Source organism: Cinclus cinclus, chromosome 24 (genome assembly GCF_963662255.1).
Source record: "Cinclus cinclus chromosome 24, bCinCin1.1, whole genome shotgun sequence".
Lineage (NCBI taxonomy): Eukaryota > Metazoa > Chordata > Aves > Passeriformes > Cinclidae > Cinclus > Cinclus cinclus.
In genome coordinates, this window is record NC_085069.1 from 4867082 (window position 1) to 4885834 (window position 18753).

Sequence of the window (18753 nt, forward strand, 5' to 3'; positions counted from 1 at the left end):
TCTCCAGTTGCTTTCTCTCAGTCACTCCTGACACCACTACTCCACCTCTTCACAGCCCTTGGAGCAGTTACTGGCTGGGCAGGTTTGTCCCACCCAGGGCTGAACAGGACATTCAGGTCTCCAGAAGGAACTGGCGTGTCTCCGGCAGCAGGAGCGTCCCTGGGCCTGTGAGAAAAGGCTGCACAGTGTTACAGAGCAGGAGAGGAAAGAGCTCTGCTGTGGTGTCCCCAAGCATGGTACGTATCCTGTGTGTATCCAGCGATAAATTCCACACCTGAGTCACTGCAGAATTCCTCGTCTGATACGGCCTCCTCATTACTTGGTGATACAGGTGCCTTGGCCAGCCTCCCATTTGCTGTTTGCTGTTTCCCTCCCTGAATTTGCCCCACAGTTTGACACCTCTGTACACAGAGGTGCAGCTCATTGTGTGGCCTGAAACACCTGGAGCATTTTTCATGGGTATGGAAAGGCCTGGCTGCTCCCAAGACCTGCAAGTGCTGCCAGACCAGAACTTCCTCTTTCTCCAAAACACTTCTGAGGAGCTCCACAGAATTTGGAGGAATGAGAAGGAAAGAGAATGGAAGGAAAGCTCTGAGGATCCCTTGGTGTGTTAGGGATCCTCAGGGAGGAGCTCACAGTAACAAAAGCTTCTGAAAATCCATCTCGTATAATAGAGGATCTGAAAATTTTAGAAATAGCACTTTCATGACTCTCAAAGACCAGAAGACCAAGTTATTCTGTTTCTTCTCTTTGCTTCTCTCTTTCAGTAGCAATCAAAGGACTCAACATGTAATCAGACACTTGCTTCTCCTCACTGCCCAGGTACTCAGGGATGCCACTGGTTCTCTCTGCTACAGACACAGCCACGGCTGTTTCAGAGGGATTCTTGTGTCTGTAGAAAACCAGACTCCCAGACACAGCACTCTCTCTGTTAGCCCAAACAGAACCGAGAGTAAAGACAGAAAGAGTGAAAACTTCCTTTCTGAAAGAAGAACTCGAGGGGAATGAAGAGGGGTGGGAATGTGAAGGTCCACACACATTGCTCACCATTGGAGCTCCTCACAAGCTCTGTTATCAGGCTGAATCACTGTTAAAACAAGGCTTTGTGTGACTCCGCTCTGACCGCGGCTATGGCCGCAGTGGGTGCGTTCCTAACCCCTTTGTTTCCACGTAGGTAAACTCTAACGAGGTTTAGGAACGCTCCCCTCGGTAAGGAGGCGCCTCCTCCAGATCCCACCTTTAGCTTCAAGCAGCAGCGGTCCGGGGGAGGGGATCGCGTCCCGCGTGTGCAGGTAGCGGGGAAGGAATCAGCCCACTGCAATGCACTGACCAATAAGGGAACCGCCGTGTTGGCAGAAGGCTTAGGGCTGATAAATTCCACGGGTCTCAGATAACACGTTCTGGAGACAACTCCCATTGTCCCCGGCATAAAAGCGTGCGGTGGGAGAGCAGGGCACTCTCGTGGCCCGGGATCACGAGCAGCTCAGGTGCACCTTAGGTTGGGTCCTCGCTCTTCCTCCCCATGGCCAGTTACAGCTTCAGGCAAACCAGCTCCTCCGTGGTGGGGGGGCCCGGCGCCTCCTCCCTCCGCTACGGAGGCAGCTTCAGGGCCCCCAGCATCCACGGGGGATCTGGTGGCAGAGGTGTGTCCGTGTCCTCTGCCAGGTTTGTCTCCTCCGGCCTGGGGGGGAGCTATGGTGGAGGCAGCTTCAGCAGCAGCTTCAGCTATGGGGGTGGCCTGGGCGGCGATGGGCTCCTCTCGGGAAATGAAAAGGCGACCATGCAAAGCCTGAACGATCGCCTGGCATCCTACCTGGAGAAAGTGCGTGCGCTCGAAGAGGCAAACTCTGACCTCGAAACCAAAATCCGAAACTGGTACCAAAAACAAGGACCAAGCCCAGCTCGGGACTACAGTCCTTATTTCAAGACTATTGAGGACCTTCGAGACAAGGTAGGTGTTAATATTTATCAAAAATCGTCTTAGATTTACACTTACGAAGGAAGCATGAAAACCCAAAAAGTTCATTAGGGAGACCCTAGAAAGCATTGCAGGTCATGGGAAGGAGAGGGAGATGACATGTGAATGCAAGGAATGGGTGGGGGGATAAAGTCAACATCAGTATGGAATTATCTACTTTTTAAAATGCCAGCCAAGAGGAGGTACAAATCAGGCAGTGGGGGATGCTCGAGCACTGAAGTCTGATAATGTTTGCTTTTAACAAAGCATATGTTTATACACACACATATACACGTGCTGGTCATGTACACACATATGACCACTTAATGTATGCATGACCATATATAACGAGAGAGCAAAGCAGTGACAGCAACCTGCCTGTCTCTGCAGCCTCTCACCTGCCATAGAGCTTGAAAACTCTCAGAGGCCCAGGCACACTGCTTTAACAATTAAAAAAAACATGGGTTTAGAGTAATTTCTTTTTCACATTTCCCATACTTTACCTTGGAATTAAGTGAACGGAAACATTTGGCAAAGGAAAAAAGGAAACAGCAGACATGAAGTAATCAATCCCATATATAAATGCAGGATTTGCCCCAGGAGCCTTTGGGTACCCGATAACAGATTGCTGAGGTGATACACACCCTGCATAACACAGGGAGTAGCTGATTAGCTATGTAAATAAATGAAAGAAAACTTGAGGTTTAGTTTTCTGAGTTCAGCCTGGAGTTCATGACCGCTCCCACACAGGTTGCTTCTCCTTTCTGCAACCCACCCACATTCACTCCTGATTTAAAATCTGAGGCCTGCTGATGGCAGAATTGGCAGTGGGGTTTTGTCCTGTTTGTATTCTTTTCCCTCCTTTCTTTTGGTCACCTTAGTTAGGGGTGGGAAATCATACAGCTGGTTTGTGGATGACCTTTTGACTTTTAGAAGTGGCAGGCATAGAAGATGTGCTTTCCAGGTAAAACTGAACAGATTCCTTCTAAATGAAATTTCCTTCAGAGGCTTTAATGACACATTAAAAATCAGTAAACGCTATTCTGGGTATTCAAGGAAATAAAAATGTCATCAAAGATGGTCTCTCAAAGTCCCCTCAGCCAGCACGTAGCTTTGTTTCACTGTGGAACTTCTACCTAAAGCCATTTCAAACACCAGACATGAGGATGTGTCCAAAACAGACTCCTGGCAGAAGTATATAATAAATCTGTGTGACTGTTGCTGTTGATCACTGATCCTTCGCTACACCTCTATTCGCTGTTGCTACAGATGGAATAGACTCTTCACTCTTATCTGCACAGCAGGGAAGCTGATAACAGTTATTTCAGCCTCAGTAATGAGCTCTCATTGTTTGCAGATCCTTGATGCCACCATTGATAACGCCAGGATTGTGCTGCAGATTGACAATGCCAGGCTGGCTGCTGATGACTTCAAAACCAAGTGAGTAATTTCTGAGAGGGAAAAGATCTCATGAGTAGGCAAAAAATCCTTGTTGAGCCAAAGAGCAGTGAAGCAGGAATGGAATGCCCCTAAAACCCCTGCATGAATATTGGTTTGATCCTGTGCATGCAGTCCAGCCCTTCATGGCTTTGCCAAGAGCACCGTCTGCACACTGAAAATTTTGCATAATGTGAAATATGTGGAGAAAAGTTTAATGCTTCATGACATTTGCTGCACCATAAATCCTACAAACCCAGATACATTCATACTGTGTTTCCTGTGAGAGGAATAATCAGTGAATCTGAATGGGTTTGTTTTGCTTTTTTAAGGTTTGAGACTGAGCAAGGTCTGCGCCAGAGCGTTGAGGCCGACATCAACGGGCTGCGCCGTGTCCTGGATGAGCTGACCCTGTCCAGAGCTGACCTGGAGCTGCAGATCGAAGGATTAAAGGAGGAACTGGCCTACCTTAAGAAAAACCATGAGGAGGTAAACCCCAAGAAACGTGTTTGAAAGTGGCAGTAGAAAAACAGCCTGTGGAGATGTGGAGTCCTTCAGGATTGCCCTGGGCTCTCCAACAGCAAGGAAAATATTTTTGTGCAGACTGGGATCCCTCCTGCCAGTATCTCAGGGAGTCAGTCAGCCTTAGCTCTTGAAGAAAGGACAGAAGGTTCATAATGTTTTCAGTTTACAATTGTACCTTCTTTTGTCTCCTCTGCCATTCCCCACAGGAGCTGAGTGCCCTGAGAGGGCAAGTGGCTGGTCAAGTCAGCGTTGAACTGGACTCTGCTCCAGGCATTGACCTGGCCAAGATCCTGGCAGATATGAGGGACCAGTATGAAAACATGGCTGAGAAGAACAGGAAGGATGCCGAGGCCTGGTTCCACAGCAAGGTAAAACCCCTCCATATTGTACAAACACTACCTAAAAAATCCATGAAAGAAACAACGATTAAAACACACAGAAAAATGCTATGACAGCCTTAGGTCCCCCACATTTCTCACGTAGTGCTTTCCCTGTCTCAGACTGAAGAGCTGAACCGTGAGGTCGCCGTTAACACCGAACAACTGCAGAGCAGCAAGTCCGAGGTCACTGACCTGAGACGCACCCTGCAAGGGCTGGAGATCGAGCTGCAGTCCCAGCTCAGCATGGTAGGTCAGAATTTGCACTGCCTGACAACCCCCCACTGAAAAGGGCTCATACTTCCCTCCCTACAGAGTCCTGCACTGGCAGCAACCTCTCCTGCCTGTGGTTTCCCCTGACAGAAAGCGGCGCTGGAAGGCACCCTGGCCGACACAGAAGCGCGTTACGGGGCACAGCTGGCACAGATCCAGGGGCTGGTTGGCAGCATCGAAGCACAGCTGGCTGAGCTCCGAACTGACATGGAGCGCCAGAACACCGAGTACAAGATCCTCATGGATATCAAGACTCGGCTGGAGCAAGAGATCTCTACGTACCGACAGCTCCTGGAAGGCCAGGACTCCCAGTAAGAATTGTTTGCTTGGCCTCCTGAATCTGACCATGTCATGATGCTAATTTGCTACAGCATCTCAGTAAACACAGTTAAATACTCCTGGAGTTCTACAGTTTTTATCTAACTCGTTTTTCTGGACCATGGTGGAGCTAAACATGTTACAGTTGCCATTTACACGAAGTGAGATCTCAAAGACCTCAGCAGCACAGTAGATTAATTGCAACTAACAGTTGAAATGATCAGCTGCATCACAGTCAAGATGTTTAATAATGTTTTACAGAATATAAAATCTACCAAATTCCCATAAATTCCCTGTTACCAGATAGAGAACCTTTACCCAACAGGATTCAGTGTGGGAGGAAATACTGGGAGAAGTGAAGGCAGTCACTGAGTGACTCCCACATGGGAGCACAGCCCTATCTCATCTCATACAGCCTCAAGGAGGAAAAAAATGAGGCAGGGGTTGAAAGGTTTTGGTTTCCTCAGTTACTTCTTTCCCATAATGTCTTTTCCCAATGCAGTTTAAAAATATATTTCCTACAACAACTCCCTGTCCTTTGCTGAGAAGGAGAGCAGGGGGATGGGCATCTCTTCCCTGACTGCACACAGTGTATCTGATTGATAGACAATTTGCTTTCATCCATCCTCATCTCAAGCAGCATTTGATGTATTAACTCTCCTTTCAATTTTTCTCTTTGTTCCACAGGATGTTTGGATCTCTTTCGGGAACTGCTGGTAAGAATCCTATCGCTTTCAGGAGAAGTTTTATTTTCTAATATACACATAACTGGTAGTTGTGTCTGTTCTAGAGACTGCGGTCTGCATAATTTGTCACAGAAAAAGATGAGTAACAAATGATGTCTCTGGTTAGAATGGAAAAAAAATCAGTAATTAAAATATGTCAGATATCAGAAAAACATCTCATCTCTCATCTCTTTACTCTGATAGAGTAAAGGCGAAGTAAAGCACAAAACACTTAATCATTTCCCTAGATGAAAGGACATGGGAATTGAAGCTTGGCCAGCTCAGGGGAATTGCAGGAACATGCCAGTAAAACCTGCCTTGAGCTGTTAGAGGTCAGCAGTGTCATAAAAGGGATGAGTCAAATCCAGGCAATGGAGAGGAAACGTTCTGGGAGAAGGGAATGAGAGATGAGGCCCAAGCCAAGCTCACCACCCATCACAGATGGTCTGTGTGAGCTGGGCTTAAATAATTGCTGTTATTTGTCTCTGTGTTACTGCAGACAAAAGAGACAAGCACTGAAGGTCCTGCGAAGGTCATCTGCAAACTGAGAAAAAGCAGACAACACATGTGGATTGATAAGATACAAATTGGGTCAGCTTTGCAATTATTTCTAGGTTTTGCATGTACTGAATTTCTGCATCTACTCAAATAAAGATGATATTCTTGCAGTCTTGCTTCTTTGGAGTTATTGTGATATTTCACTGAAGTTTGGCTTTACTCAGGCAGGAATTAGCCAGCCAGCCTCCCTGAGAGTGCTCACAGTGTGGGGAGCTTGGGCTCCATCCTGATTCTTGCTGGCTCCTCTTGCTGGCAGGAGCTTGGAATGCAGAGGCAGCAGCAAAGCCAGCCCCTCGGTGGGGGACACAAGAGTGACCCGGGTCTCTCACTTCTATGCTGTGCACTCTGCAGAGCAGAGGGAGTGGGATGGGAAGTGGTTCTGTAGAGATGTTTCATAGTGTAAAATACAAAGGAAAATACTGGCTCGTAGATAATTCCTGCAGGAGCACAAAGGGGTGAGCCACAGTAGGGAGAATTCTTCACTTCCATTCCCCCTTCACGCAGAGCTTACAAACCTTTAGCACCAATTTCAGCCCCCTTCCCTCTCACACCATTGCAAGGATAATTATCCTAGGTGAAATTCCAAGTGGAATCACTTTTAGTTCCAACACCCAGAAATCATTGATTTTATTTCCTACCATCTCTCTCCAAACTGACAGCGAAGGAATCTTTTCAGGGATTGTGCTAAAAACAAACCATGGCTCTGGCCCAACCAGCACCTTCCCAGCTCCTGCTGTTACCAAAGGCACAGTTTGCTCCACAGCTGGGGGGGAATGAAAACACGGATATGCCCAGACTGAAATCATCCCCTACACTGCTCTCCCCCAGAGCAGATCAGTTTGCAATCTGTGTTCCAGGGAGACATCATAAAATCCTTCAGCATTTCTCCCCTTGGCGCTGGGGAATGCCCATGTTCCCTTATTCACAACCAGATGTTCACAACAGATTAAGGGAGTGTTTGCATGGCTTGAGCACCCCAAGGCTCTGGACCTCCTCTCTCAAGGTGGGGTAATCCTCTCCAATCCAAAGGTGCTGGTGTTGGGTTTGGCTCAGCAGTGACTCAGGTCAACATCAGCTATCACTTCTGACACCGACAATCCCAGCTCAGCCTCTGGAATGAAGTGTGGTGGCATAAAGCAGTGGCTTCACTTTGACAGGGGAAAACTGTGACAGGAGAGAAGAGCAGCTAAAAAAATAAGACACGGAGAAAGGGACAATAAGGGGAGGGGAGGGGGAAAGATGGGCAGAATCAAAGGGAACAGAGGCCCAAGAGGCACACGGGGTGCGGGGGATCCTTCAGGAGCTCACCCATTTCTATGGGGCTAACTTCTGGAACAGCCAGGAGATCTCGTGCATTCAGTACAGGCAGCTGCTGAGTGCAGACACATTAACACATGCTTTGTACCAAACTTATTCCCTACAACACCAAGACCCGGAAAGCTCCCTGCATGAAAGAACAAACAGCTCTAGGTTTGTCTTTTAATCTTAGCAGATCCCATTCCCTGAGAGCAATTTCTTGTGACAAAATCAGTCAGGGTGGGAGCTCACTGCTGCAGATTTCTGGTATTGTCCAGCTGCAAATGTGCAAATCTCACATTCTAAGAATGCAAGCTATAAAAATCCTGAATTCTTGTTTTTATAGCTTAGTTTTAATTTTATTTTATAATTTCATTGCTTTTCCTGTATCTGTAAAGCAATTAAGGATTTCTGGTGAAATATTTGATATAGATCACTCAGACACTATAATTTTAGAGTCTGGTTCAGGAAAAAAAGTGTTTTCCAAAGGTATATCATGTCTCCTCTGAATGATGGTTTTATCACTCACAGAGTGATCAGTGAGATGACAAACAAGCTGCTGCTTGACTGGAACTTGCTGCCCTGAGAGGAGGGGCTGGAGTGTGTCAGCTCCGTTAATCCCACAGCAGAGGTAACAAAAGAGTTGGTGCAGCACAGACTTGTCAGGGAATGTCTTCCAGGAAAGCTCTGTGGAAGATGACAAACCAAGGAGTTCAGGTACCACAGGTACAATGCTGAGACTGTGCAAAGGACAAGTCTGTGTGTCAAGACATTGGATAAGGGATTTCTGAGCAAAGGTAGTGAGATCAGAATAAAGGCATAAGATTGAAAGAGCCTTTTTTTCCTTTTTTTTTTTTTTTTTAACTTCAGCAGGTGATTTGCTTCTGTTTCTTTTTACAGCCTGTAAGGAGAAAATGCTGTAGAAATCATTGTCTAAATTATGTTATGGGGCATGATCTGTATTGGCTGCTTGATTTGTTTTGTTTCCCAATGGTAAATATTCAACAGAAAGAAACAGCTTTTATCTGCTATGTGGCTCTTGTAAGCGTTCATCTGATAATGATCCAGCATGATGCCTGGGACATGTCAGAAAGCAGCAAAGTGTGTTTTACCATTAACCTTCCAAAGGAGTTATCACACCTGAGTGAAAGAAGACTTAATGAAAACTCCCCAAAGTTTCCTACTAAATTCTGTGGTGTTTTGTGGATTGGGTATTTTAATGGAGTATGATTTATTTATTGTGGGATCTCTCAGTAAAACAGCCCCTGGCAGTGCACTTCAGGGCATCGACATTACAGGGGTCTTTAAGACAATTTTTTATCTTCAGGAGGGCTTGTCTGAACTTGTTTCGTGAGCCACCAACCCTTGGAGACACAGGGATCTGGCAAGGTACACAGACCATTAATCTGCCCAGCAGCAAAACTGAAGGGCTGTGGCAAAAGGCCAGGCTCAGTTTGAAACATGTTCCCAGAGCAGTGAACACCCATCCGTGTGGTCTGCTCAGCCTGGAGTGAGTGGCCGTGCCCAGAGCCAGCCTGTGAGGGCCCATCACAGCTGGACTCTGCCATTTCTTCCCTCCCAAGTGCACATCTCCGAGTGAAAATGCTGTGCATTCCCTGCTCCTGCATTAACATCTCAGCTGGAAATGTCAGAAATCCCCTTGATTTATTCCAACAACTCCTGTGAGCCTTGGGTTGTCCAAAATCCCCATCCTGAGTTCTAAGCTCCGTTTCTGCACTGTCAAAGACTGTGCTAAAATAAAAGCTCTTCTTATGATGTTTTTTGCAAACATATCGGTTTTCTTCTTTAAGCTTTATTTGAACTCCCTGTGTTGTGCAGAGAACAGGGCGCTCTGCAAAGTTCTGGCTGCTGCCACACTGCCCACACAGCCCAGGCAGCAGGGCAGCTCTGCTGCTCACACACCTCCCACATCTGCCTTCCTGGGCTTGTGCAGGGCAGGCAGGGCTGCATGACTGAATTCCTAATTTCACTGCTAATTTATTAGTTCTGCAATGTATTTCTGTCTCAAACTTCTGCTTCAAATGAAGGATTAAGGTGACTCCTCTGAGTGTTTCACAAGACTTATTTTCAAATACTACTCCATTTCCTAGTGCACATTGACATTAAACACACGTATTGCTATCAGAACAGTGTTATCTTAAACCCATTCTCTTTACATTTTCCAAAGGAACAGGATCTTAGTCCTCCCACACTTACTCTTTTAACTGAGTTGTTTCAATCTGTGTTACCTTTCTGGACTATTTCACAGCAATTAGTAAATTTATTGTTTCCATGCTCCCTTGCACACTGATGGATACTGATTGCTCCTCACACAGTGCCATGAATAGATGCTTTTTGTACTAAAAATTCAGACTCCAAAATTTAAATATTAGTTCTAAGAAAAAATAAAGAATAAGAACATTCCTAATTCAATTCCAAAATTTTAAAGGGAAAAATGCAGATAGAAAAGAAGGAATAGCAGTGAGATGAAGAGACGATTGTACATCAACAAAAGGAGAATTTTACTTAAGCCTCATTTTTCTAAAAAAAAGTTGATTTTCTGAAGGTAGCCATGGTGAGCATTGTAAATAGGCAAGTGGGTGGGGCTGCACTCACTTTGTTTTTCCATTCTTAAATGTCAGAGAAGTAAACTCCAAGTTTCAGAACTATAGCCTGAAGAAATAACATCATCTGATTCATGCCTTTTGTTTAATTAAAAAAAGAAACCCCAAGCCCCTGAGATGTGCTGCCAGCACTGCTTGTCAGGAATGTCATCATAGTCGGCCTCACCTTGAGGGAGGAGAAATTTTGGAGGGAGGGCTGCAGTGGGATTTGTCTCCCAACACCCGATCATGAGGATATAAAAGAGGCACCAGGGCAGTGAAGGCACAGCTGTCTTCTCTTGCCAAGCTGCATAACTGACCTTTGCTCCTTCTCGTGCCTCAGCCATGGCCACTTCCTTCGTGAGCTCTTCCTCCACCTACGGGGGTGGCTTTGGGGGTGCAGGGGGCAGCAGCTCTCGCCTGTCCTCGGTGCGCGCTGGAGGCTCCTACCGGGCCCCGAGCATCCACGGCGGCTCCGGCGGCCGGGGCGTCTCCGTCTCCTCGGCCAGGTACGTCTCCTCTGCAGGAGGAGGCTATGGCTTCGGGGGGAGCTATGGAGGAGGCTTTGGAGGGGGAGCAGCCTGCGGCTTTGGGGGGGGCTCTGGCTTTGGAGGGGGCTCTGGCTTTGGAGGGGGCTCTGGCTTTGGAGGCGGCGCTGGCTTCGGTGGAGGATTTGACCTTGGTGGTGGCTTTGGGGGCGGCGATGGCCTCCTGTCTGGCAATGAGAAGATAACCATGCAGAACCTGAATGACCGGCTGGCTTCGTACCTGGACAAGGTACGAGCCCTGGAAGAGGCCAATTCAGATTTAGAAGTGAAAATCCGAGACTGGTACCAGAAACAAGCTCCCACCAGCCCCGCTCGTGACTACAGCAATTATTACAAGATAATTGAAGATCTCCGAGACAAGGTATGACATTCATATGTAGAGGAGTTATAAGAAGGCACGTTCGATGGAGCTGCACATTCTATGTCTTTAAAATAAGATTGAATAATTAAAAAAAAAAAAACTAGTGAATTCCTCGTCCCAAATACATTGAGGTCCTGACTATTCTAGTAGAAAAGAGTAGCCTCCTCTCAATTTAAACACCAGATATCTTATCCTGACAATGTGATGTTCGTTGAAATTAAAATTATTGCAGTAAAAGCTAGCAAAATGCGTTTAGAATTATCAGTATATTTATTCAGGAATCAAATAGTAAGGAATGCAACAGGTAGGCCTCAAAGGCTGGAAAGAGGCTTTTCCTGGCATTATCCTACAGATAAGATCAGGTGTTGCACAAACACATTTTCCTGTTAGGGTTCTAATCTGTGTTGCACAGAGTATCACAGACCTCTGGTTTGTTCATGGAATGTGTATTAGATATTTTGCCATTCATGGGAACCTTTCTCCGTGTTTCTTAATTGCCAGATCCTTGCTGCTACCATTGACAATTCCCGCGTTATTCTGGAGATTGACAACGCCAGGCTGGCTGCTGATGACTTTAGACTGAAGTAAGTTCACCTGAAGCACATTTGTCTTCACTCTGCTTGTCTTCACTCACTCAAAACAGTTTTTTCTTTAGTAACTTCAGATGCAAAACATCCTGGCAAGCAGAATCCATTGATGAAGGACCAATTCAGAGAATAAACCTGACAGAACACTCAGATTCACTGAGCTGTTTGCATGATCAGTTATAGCCTATGTCTTTGTTTTTTTGTGATACTCAAATATTTTTACTAGCCTGAATCACAGGGGAAAAAAAGCAGGAACAGATGAGATTTTCACTTAGCAGGAGCTGAGTGGCAGGAAGAGATTGCTGTGGGGCTGCAGCAGTTCTCTGCTGGAGTCTGAAATTTAGAGTAAGGTGAGGCTTTTCCAACTCCCAGGCTCAGCAGTACCTCAGATTTTAAAGGTCCATGGGCAGCTGCCTTCCCTGCAGCAATGCACCTGGCAGGTTTCCATTTTCCCTCGTAAGTCCCAGGCAGCCCTGGCCCACCTGTACTTTCCTACACACCAAATCTGGGAGGACACTGCAAAATTCCTCTCCTGTGTGACAGTGTTTCTATTGATGCTGATAATCATTATTAGGTTCTACAAGGTGAAATGTCATGTCTTCCTCAGGAACAAAATCATACAGCATTGTCAGTGCTTCCTTATACTGTAGCTGGATATTGGAAAAAAAACCAGCTTTATTGCTTTTACATTTCTAAATCTGTATGTTTTCAGCTACAGTCCACTGTTCCTCCTATATGTGATCATTTTATCACTGTATCAAATACCAACTCGGAGACATTCCAGTGCTTGTTTCTTTTTTGAACTGCAGGTATGAGAACGAGCTGTTCCTGCGCCAGAGCGTGGAGTCCGACATCAACGGGCTGCGCCGGGTCCTGGATGAACTGACCCTGTCCAGAGCTGACCTGGAGATGCAGATTGAGACACTGAAAGAGGAGCTGGCTTACATGAAGAAGAACCACGAGGAGGTGAGAGTCCTGACAGTGCAGGGAGGAGGTCACTCCTCTTTGGAATTTATCTCTTGTAAATGAAACATTTAAGTTACACGTGAATATATGTGTCCTGTGTGAGTACACGGAGCAGGGAAGCCTGTGCAATGGGAGGGAAAACGTGCTGAATGTTTTGTGTGTGTTCCATCTGTGGTACTTGACAGCACAGGTACTGTGTACCACAGCAGGGATTGCTGGGGACAGGAGCAGTGCGAGAGGAGAGCCTGATCTTTCCGTGTCCTCTGCCTTCTACCCATGCAGGAAATGAAAGAGTACTCGAACCAGCTGAGTGGAACAGTCAATGTGGAAATGGATGCAGCTCCCGGCATCGACCTGACCAGAGTTCTCGCTGAGATGAGGGAACAGTATGAAGCTCTGGCTGAGAAGAATCGTAAGGATGCTGAGGCCTGGTTCTTCACTCAGGTACAGTCACAGCAATAAACAGCACAGCAATGCACTGCCTCAGCATTACTGCCCTGGCAGGTCCCCACCTCCCTTTCTCAAAAGGATTGATTTTTTAATACATTTGTATGTGATTTAATAGTTGTTTTTCCTTTCAGACTGATGAGCTGAACCGTGAAGTTGCCACCCACACGCAGCAGATACAGACCAGCAAGTCAGAGATCACGGAACTGCGCCGCACCCTGCAGGGGCTGGAGATCGAACTGCAGTCGCAGCTCAGCATGGTACGGAGCTGCCCCAAGGCACTGCCTCCCACTGTCCCCTTCCTCTCCTTGACTCCCCCTCCGTGGCACGAACTTCATTCTAACCTGTCTGACATTACTGCTCTGTAGAAAGCTGGGCTGGAGGCCAACCTGAGGGACACAGAAGGCCGATACTGCGCGCAGCTGGCCCAGATCCAGGCCCTCATCAGCAGCGTGGAGGAGCAGCTGGGCGAGCTCCGCTGCGACATGGAGCGCCAGAACCAGGAGTACAAAATGCTCATGGACATCAAGAGTCGCCTGGAGCAGGAGATCGCCACGTACCGCCAGCTGCTGGAGGGGCAGGACTCCCAGTACGTCACTCTGTCGGGAGTTAGGTGATGAGCAGATAAGGGTAACAACACGCCCCGTGCGGCAGGAGCTGTGGCTGCCGGGCTGGCTCCAGTCACGCTCCCTGCACATGCAGCCTTAGGAAAAGCAGGTGCCCGGCAAAGTCCCCGGTGTTGTCATAACGCAAGCTAAATCTGCACGTCGGTGGTGTGGCGGATTTGAAAATAGAAATGCCACCATTGTGACCGTGATGAATTACAAAAGGCACCAGTCCCCATATATATGTCTCACTTAATCCTCTGGTTGCACTGGAATTAGAGCCTTCAGCCTGAGACAACCTACACAAACCTGCTCCCGGTATTTCTTTAGCTCCTGGTTTTCTCCATTTGTGCACAGAGGTGAAAATACTCATCCTCACACACCAGTATCCCCAGCTAGAAAAGAGCCTGGAGCAGCCTGCAGCTTACTTTAGTAAAATGTACATTTTCACGCCCATTTCTCATATCTGATCTATACATGGAATTACTTTTGATATCTGAAGAGGAATCAGCTCCTTATATAGTTTCTAGAAGAGGCATTCTGAGGAGAGGAGCAGTGTAAGGAGACACCTCAGGACAAGGAACAGGTCTGACCACTGTTACCATTCCCTCTCAAGTACATAGGGGTGGATTTCAAAGCTGAAAGCATCTTAACACCACCAGTTAGTAACAGCACGCCTCAGAACCAGCCATTGAGAGCAGCCGTGTGAAATCCACACAAATTCCTAAATGGTTCGGTAGTTTCAGGGGACAGGGTCAGGAATGGTCATTAATCAAATATTTCTTTTCTACAGGTTGACAGGACTGAACCCCAAGGATGGTAAGAAATATTTTTATTTAATGAGGGGGTAAAATGAACAGGCAAAATAGGATTAAATAAACCTTTTAGCCTTGGATTTCTTCTTACTACCACACATTCCACTCTCTGCACAATGAGCATGTTCTGTATCATGTAGAGACAAAAATATAATACTTCATTTTATGTGCATTTTTGAAACCAGTAGATTGCCAAAATGATTGCATGAACTGCTCATGGGATTCTAAAATACCCAAATTCACAAAGATTCCTAAGTTCCTCTGCTGATTCATACAACATACGAGATACTTCCAAATCCATATCTGATGTGCACGCCTAAAGTTTTCTGGATGAGGACCAGGAGGGAAAGTGGGTAAGATACAAAGGCAGTTCTGCCTTTGATATGTGAAAGATCTTGTGAGGAAATAAACAAACACAACCTCATCATTCAGCTCCTCAGGGTCTTGGCAGGGACTTACTGTTTTTTTGTTCCCTATTTAATTTTTTTATTCCCCCTACAACAGCATTTGGAAGAGGTCGTTCTGGCACAGAAGATGATGGAAAATCTGTTTCTACCCGAGACAGGAGATTCCAATAAAGAAATACTGAATCCCCCCATGAATCCAGTGCAGCCTCCACAGTGGCTAATGCTGAAAGAATCTTTCACTTCCCCAAATCAAAAGAATGTATCCAAGAATGTCTTTCCTTAGATTTGCTCTGACTTTGTACATGAGCATTGGCTGGCTGGGTCAGAGATGACAAGCCTGTTTTCTGCTGGTGCTCTGTTGTGTCCTAACAATAAAGTTTCTGTTCTGCTTCTGCAAATAAATCCAGTCTGATGGTGTTTTTTGGAGCCATTGTGGCACTGCCACACACAGCCCACAGGCACTCCCAGCATGGGCTGCTGGAACCCAACCAGGGGATACTCTGGGAATGACTACAGCAGTAACAATAATAACTTTATCTGTCCATTCATCACCATCTTCATTATTATTTTTAAGTGCCTTTAGATTCTGCCAGCCATCTGGAGCTGGTATCAGTTAAAAACAGAGACAATAACATAAAAAAATCCTTAAGACCTTTGTTCTCATTTCCAAGGGAACAAGGGGGCTGCAATTCATGCACAAATAAAATGTATCTCTGAAAAAATGCATATATTTGTGTTCCTGCACTGCCTGCAGCACCAAGGCAAATTTCCCCAGCTCCTAAGGAAACAGCAGGCACAGTCCAGCTGAAACAAATTGGTCAGAGTTTGCTGCAACTGTTTGGGTTTTCATCCATCAGGAAGAATATCCCCAGCCCATGTCACTGCTGTGCCTGCTGTTTTAGCCACACCATCTTCCCCCAGCTACAAGTCCCCCACCAGTGGAACTGAAGAGATGCTCACAAACCTTTAAGAGCCTGGTGAACCCCAGAAGCACACAAAGCAGTTACCTAAGCACTGTACTTTGCTCACATAATGTGTTTGGAAAAGGCATCCTTAGCTCCATCACTAGACATTCAATCTTCACAGTAGTATCTGCAAAAATGATATCATTTCTAGAATTATATATTTTATTTTCCTTCCAAGCTCCTTAGAGATGCTATTTTTGTGTCTTCTATTTTCTGACACTTAAGAAAAAGGAATACACACTGCTGGCATCACCAGTTTGGCCATGAGATCTTTGGTGCTGCTGGTAAGAAATGCACATCCTGCTGGCTTTCCTGCTGGAAGGAGTTTGGAAGAGGTTCTGGCAAACTGCAGCAAAGCAACATCTCAATCCACTGAAGAGGAAAACCAAATGGTATAAATTATATTTTTTCCCGATCCAAAACCTAGGTGACTCTTGCTTGTATCACTCAAACAGCAAGAGAGAGAATTCCTACAGCACAGGCAGCTGTCCATCCATTTGTATTCCAGATGGAGGAGTTGAATCAATCAGTGATTGTTGCAGGACATTGACCTCTACAATATAGTCGTCAAAATATGCTGCCTGTATTTAAATTGCAGCCTCAAAATTCAGCTCAGTTTGTTCCCCATGTTCCAATTCAGTAAAACAAGCCCAATTCCCAGATGAAGCAAGCTGTAGGGCAGCACCCATCTCCCAGGGAGCAGAGCAGTCCCCATCCAAGTGTGCCATCTGCTGACAACAGTTTATTTCCTTACTTCCATTCTCTTTTCTGGATTAAAGAGGTGACTAACCCCAAATTCAGCACTGCCACCTGACAAAGTGTCATGTCAGTGTTTTAAGTAAGTTGTTTGGTCTTTTGCATTGATCCTCAACATGTGTGGATGAAAACTGCATGGCATCTGTTCCAGTTTGGACAGGCAGAGCTTCAGGGGAAGCACTTCCTATGTCCCAGATCACCTGTACTTTGGATTAATTGCAAGAGAAAATACAATTCTGGTTTTCATGATGTAGTAATTCTATGATATTCTCAGGACTGAGGTTCTGTGGTATCTCACATTGCCAGCCTCACTGCCAGGCTGGGTGGGAATGTCATGGAGTAATTTGAGGTGAAACAGAGGATTCATTTTATTTCACGTTCTATTCTGCACATCCATGTGTAATTCCATCTCGGTGTGATAGTTCATAGACACCAGCTTGCTAAACTGAAAAATTCAATCTGAAATTTCAGATCTGGTGAGATCTGCTGGATGTCATCATTTCTATTATAATTTGGGGTTTTTTTTCAAGTTAGGGCTTCAGTTTTTGTCTGATGCATCAAGCTCATCCTCCTCCCCAGCAGAAGGGCTGACCCTGGACTGCAGCTATGGATAATGGCTGCAACCAGAATATCTGGGGAGAGCCAAACCTTGTACTCACTGGAAAACCCGATTTTCAGTGATTTCTTTCCCCAGATAGTTAGAAAGGACAGGATTTCTACAGAAAGAAGTGTCCGAGGAAGGAAGAGGAGTATGTGCTTAATGTAAAGGGGACTGGGAAAAAGGAAAGGAGCAGGTGCTGAGCAGAGCCGAGCCCGAGCCACAAGGAGGAGCCCGAATCCTGCTCCCTCAGGAATGAGGAGGTACCAGGGAGGCTGGAATGCAACAACCCCTTATTGCTGCAGAGTTCCAAACGAAACAAACAGGGAAAAACACATCCCTTCCTGTTTCTCCCGGTGTAACTCTGCTCCATGCGGTCCTCCTCACCAGTCAGGATGAGCAGCAGGGCCAGGGCAGATCCTGGGGAAGGGGTTTGACCTTCACCTAGGTAAGGAAAGTTACCTGCAGCATTTCTGGGAGAACCGGTGCCCACTCAGCTTCTTTCCTCTTCCCAGATCTTCTTCCTCTGTCTCATCCTTCTGCCATGGACTAGAACAAGACAAGGCAAACCCACTAAACCCAGCAGTTGCCGTGGGACCACTTGTAGATTGGGGAATCTACACCCCCTACCAGCGTGAGGAACAGGACAATCTGCAACAGCCACCCTCGACCTTTCCCTGTTTGATGGATTCAGTTTGACCGAAAGTTACTGAGACTTTTTGAGAAAGACTACTCCTGTATGACTGACAGGTCAATTTTTAGGGCTGGTAGCTTTAAATAATCACTTGAATATTTTGAGTGCTGTGCTCATAGTGTAAATATTTTCTATAGCTAAGATAAATATCTTAGTAGTATTAATGCTGGGAACAGCAAGAAATCTTTGCATTGCTTCCCATTGAGATGAGACCACTGAAACAGGACTGCACCACAAATCATGAGAAAATCAGTATAAAAGTACCTAATTTCCATGTATTTTCCCTGGAAATGGGCAGCTGAAGGGAACAGCTGGGCATTACTGACTGTGGACTGGAGTTTTTTAGTTTAGAAACTGGATAACTTCATGAAAGCCTCACGTCTCCCACAGGCTGAAGCTGTTTGGTCGCTAAGCTGTTTGACGGCTGATAGGACGCACTGCATTTGAGAACCTACGGATCTGAGGATCCACGGGTTACTGGAATTCTACAGCTTGAGAATTACCACAGAAAGTATCTGCAGAGTTCCATCCCTGCCCCAGCTTCCCATTTATTCCCTTTATGAGCAGGAAAACATAAAATACTAACTACAGGGTTAGAGAGAAGTCTGAGGCAGAGCTGATCCTGTTCCACACCTACGGATTTTGGCCACACCTCACTATTATCATATGAAAAGAAAAAGAAAAAAATAACCCAAACAAGCGAAAGGAAAGTAACCCGGTATGTAGCTGATCCAAACAACAACAGAGTGCAGCCTCATAAATGCTTCAGAATTGACCAAGAGGAAGCACGTTTCGTGATGACACAATCTTATTGCTGTAGTCATTCATCGAAGGGAAACTCCCACAGGAAAAGGCATAAAGCTGCTCAGGGAAGGCGAAGAGGCTGCTCAGTGCTAGACAGCCAAACCTAGGGTTCGATTCACACAGAGCTAAGC

At 46.1% G+C, this 18753-nt stretch overlaps 2 protein-coding genes across 2 annotated transcripts; both read left to right on the forward strand.

The window, feature by feature from the left end:
* The first annotated feature begins 1522 nt into the window (after positions 1-1522).
* On the forward strand, positions 1523-6131 carry LOC134053102 (keratin, type I cytoskeletal 19). The gene is made up of 8 exons (XM_062507937.1): positions 1523-1951; positions 3315-3397; positions 3727-3883; positions 4126-4287; positions 4420-4545; positions 4660-4880; positions 5575-5603; positions 6112-6131. The coding sequence occupies exons 1-8, from the start codon at positions 1523-1525 to the stop codon at positions 6129-6131; spliced, it is 1227 nt and encodes a 408-aa protein (XP_062363921.1).
* A 4283-nt stretch (positions 6132-10414) lies between these two features.
* LOC134053095 (keratin, type I cytoskeletal 15-like) lies at positions 10415-14976 on the forward strand. The gene is made up of 8 exons (XM_062507928.1): positions 10415-10978; positions 11480-11562; positions 12375-12531; positions 12814-12975; positions 13113-13238; positions 13347-13567; positions 14377-14402; positions 14903-14976. Exons 1-8 carry the CDS (start codon positions 10415-10417, stop codon positions 14974-14976), a joined length of 1413 nt encoding a protein of 470 aa, XP_062363912.1.
* The last annotated feature ends 3777 nt before the right edge of the window (positions 14977-18753 follow it).

Excerpts from the sequence above, each read along its gene's own strand:
- LOC134053102 (XM_062507937.1), top strand. The coding sequence starts at position 1,523 with ATGGCCAGTTACAGCTTCAGGCAAACCAGCTCCTCCGTGGTGGGGGGG. Across the intron at positions 1,952-3,314 it reads TTGAGGACCTTCGAGACAAG|ATCCTTGATGCCACCATTGA; the intron begins GTAGGTGTTAAT and ends CATTGTTTGCAG. Across the intron at positions 3,398-3,726 it reads GCTGATGACTTCAAAACCAA|GTTTGAGACTGAGCAAGGTC; the intron begins GTGAGTAATTTC and ends TGCTTTTTTAAG.
- LOC134053095 (XM_062507928.1), top strand. The coding sequence starts at position 10,415 with ATGGCCACTTCCTTCGTGAGCTCTTCCTCCACCTACGGGGGTGGCTTT. Across the intron at positions 12,532-12,813 it reads TGAAGAAGAACCACGAGGAG|GAAATGAAAGAGTACTCGAA; the intron begins GTGAGAGTCCTG and ends CTACCCATGCAG. Across the intron at positions 14,403-14,902 it reads AGGACTGAACCCCAAGGATG|CATTTGGAAGAGGTCGTTCT; the intron begins GTAAGAAATATT and ends CCCCTACAACAG.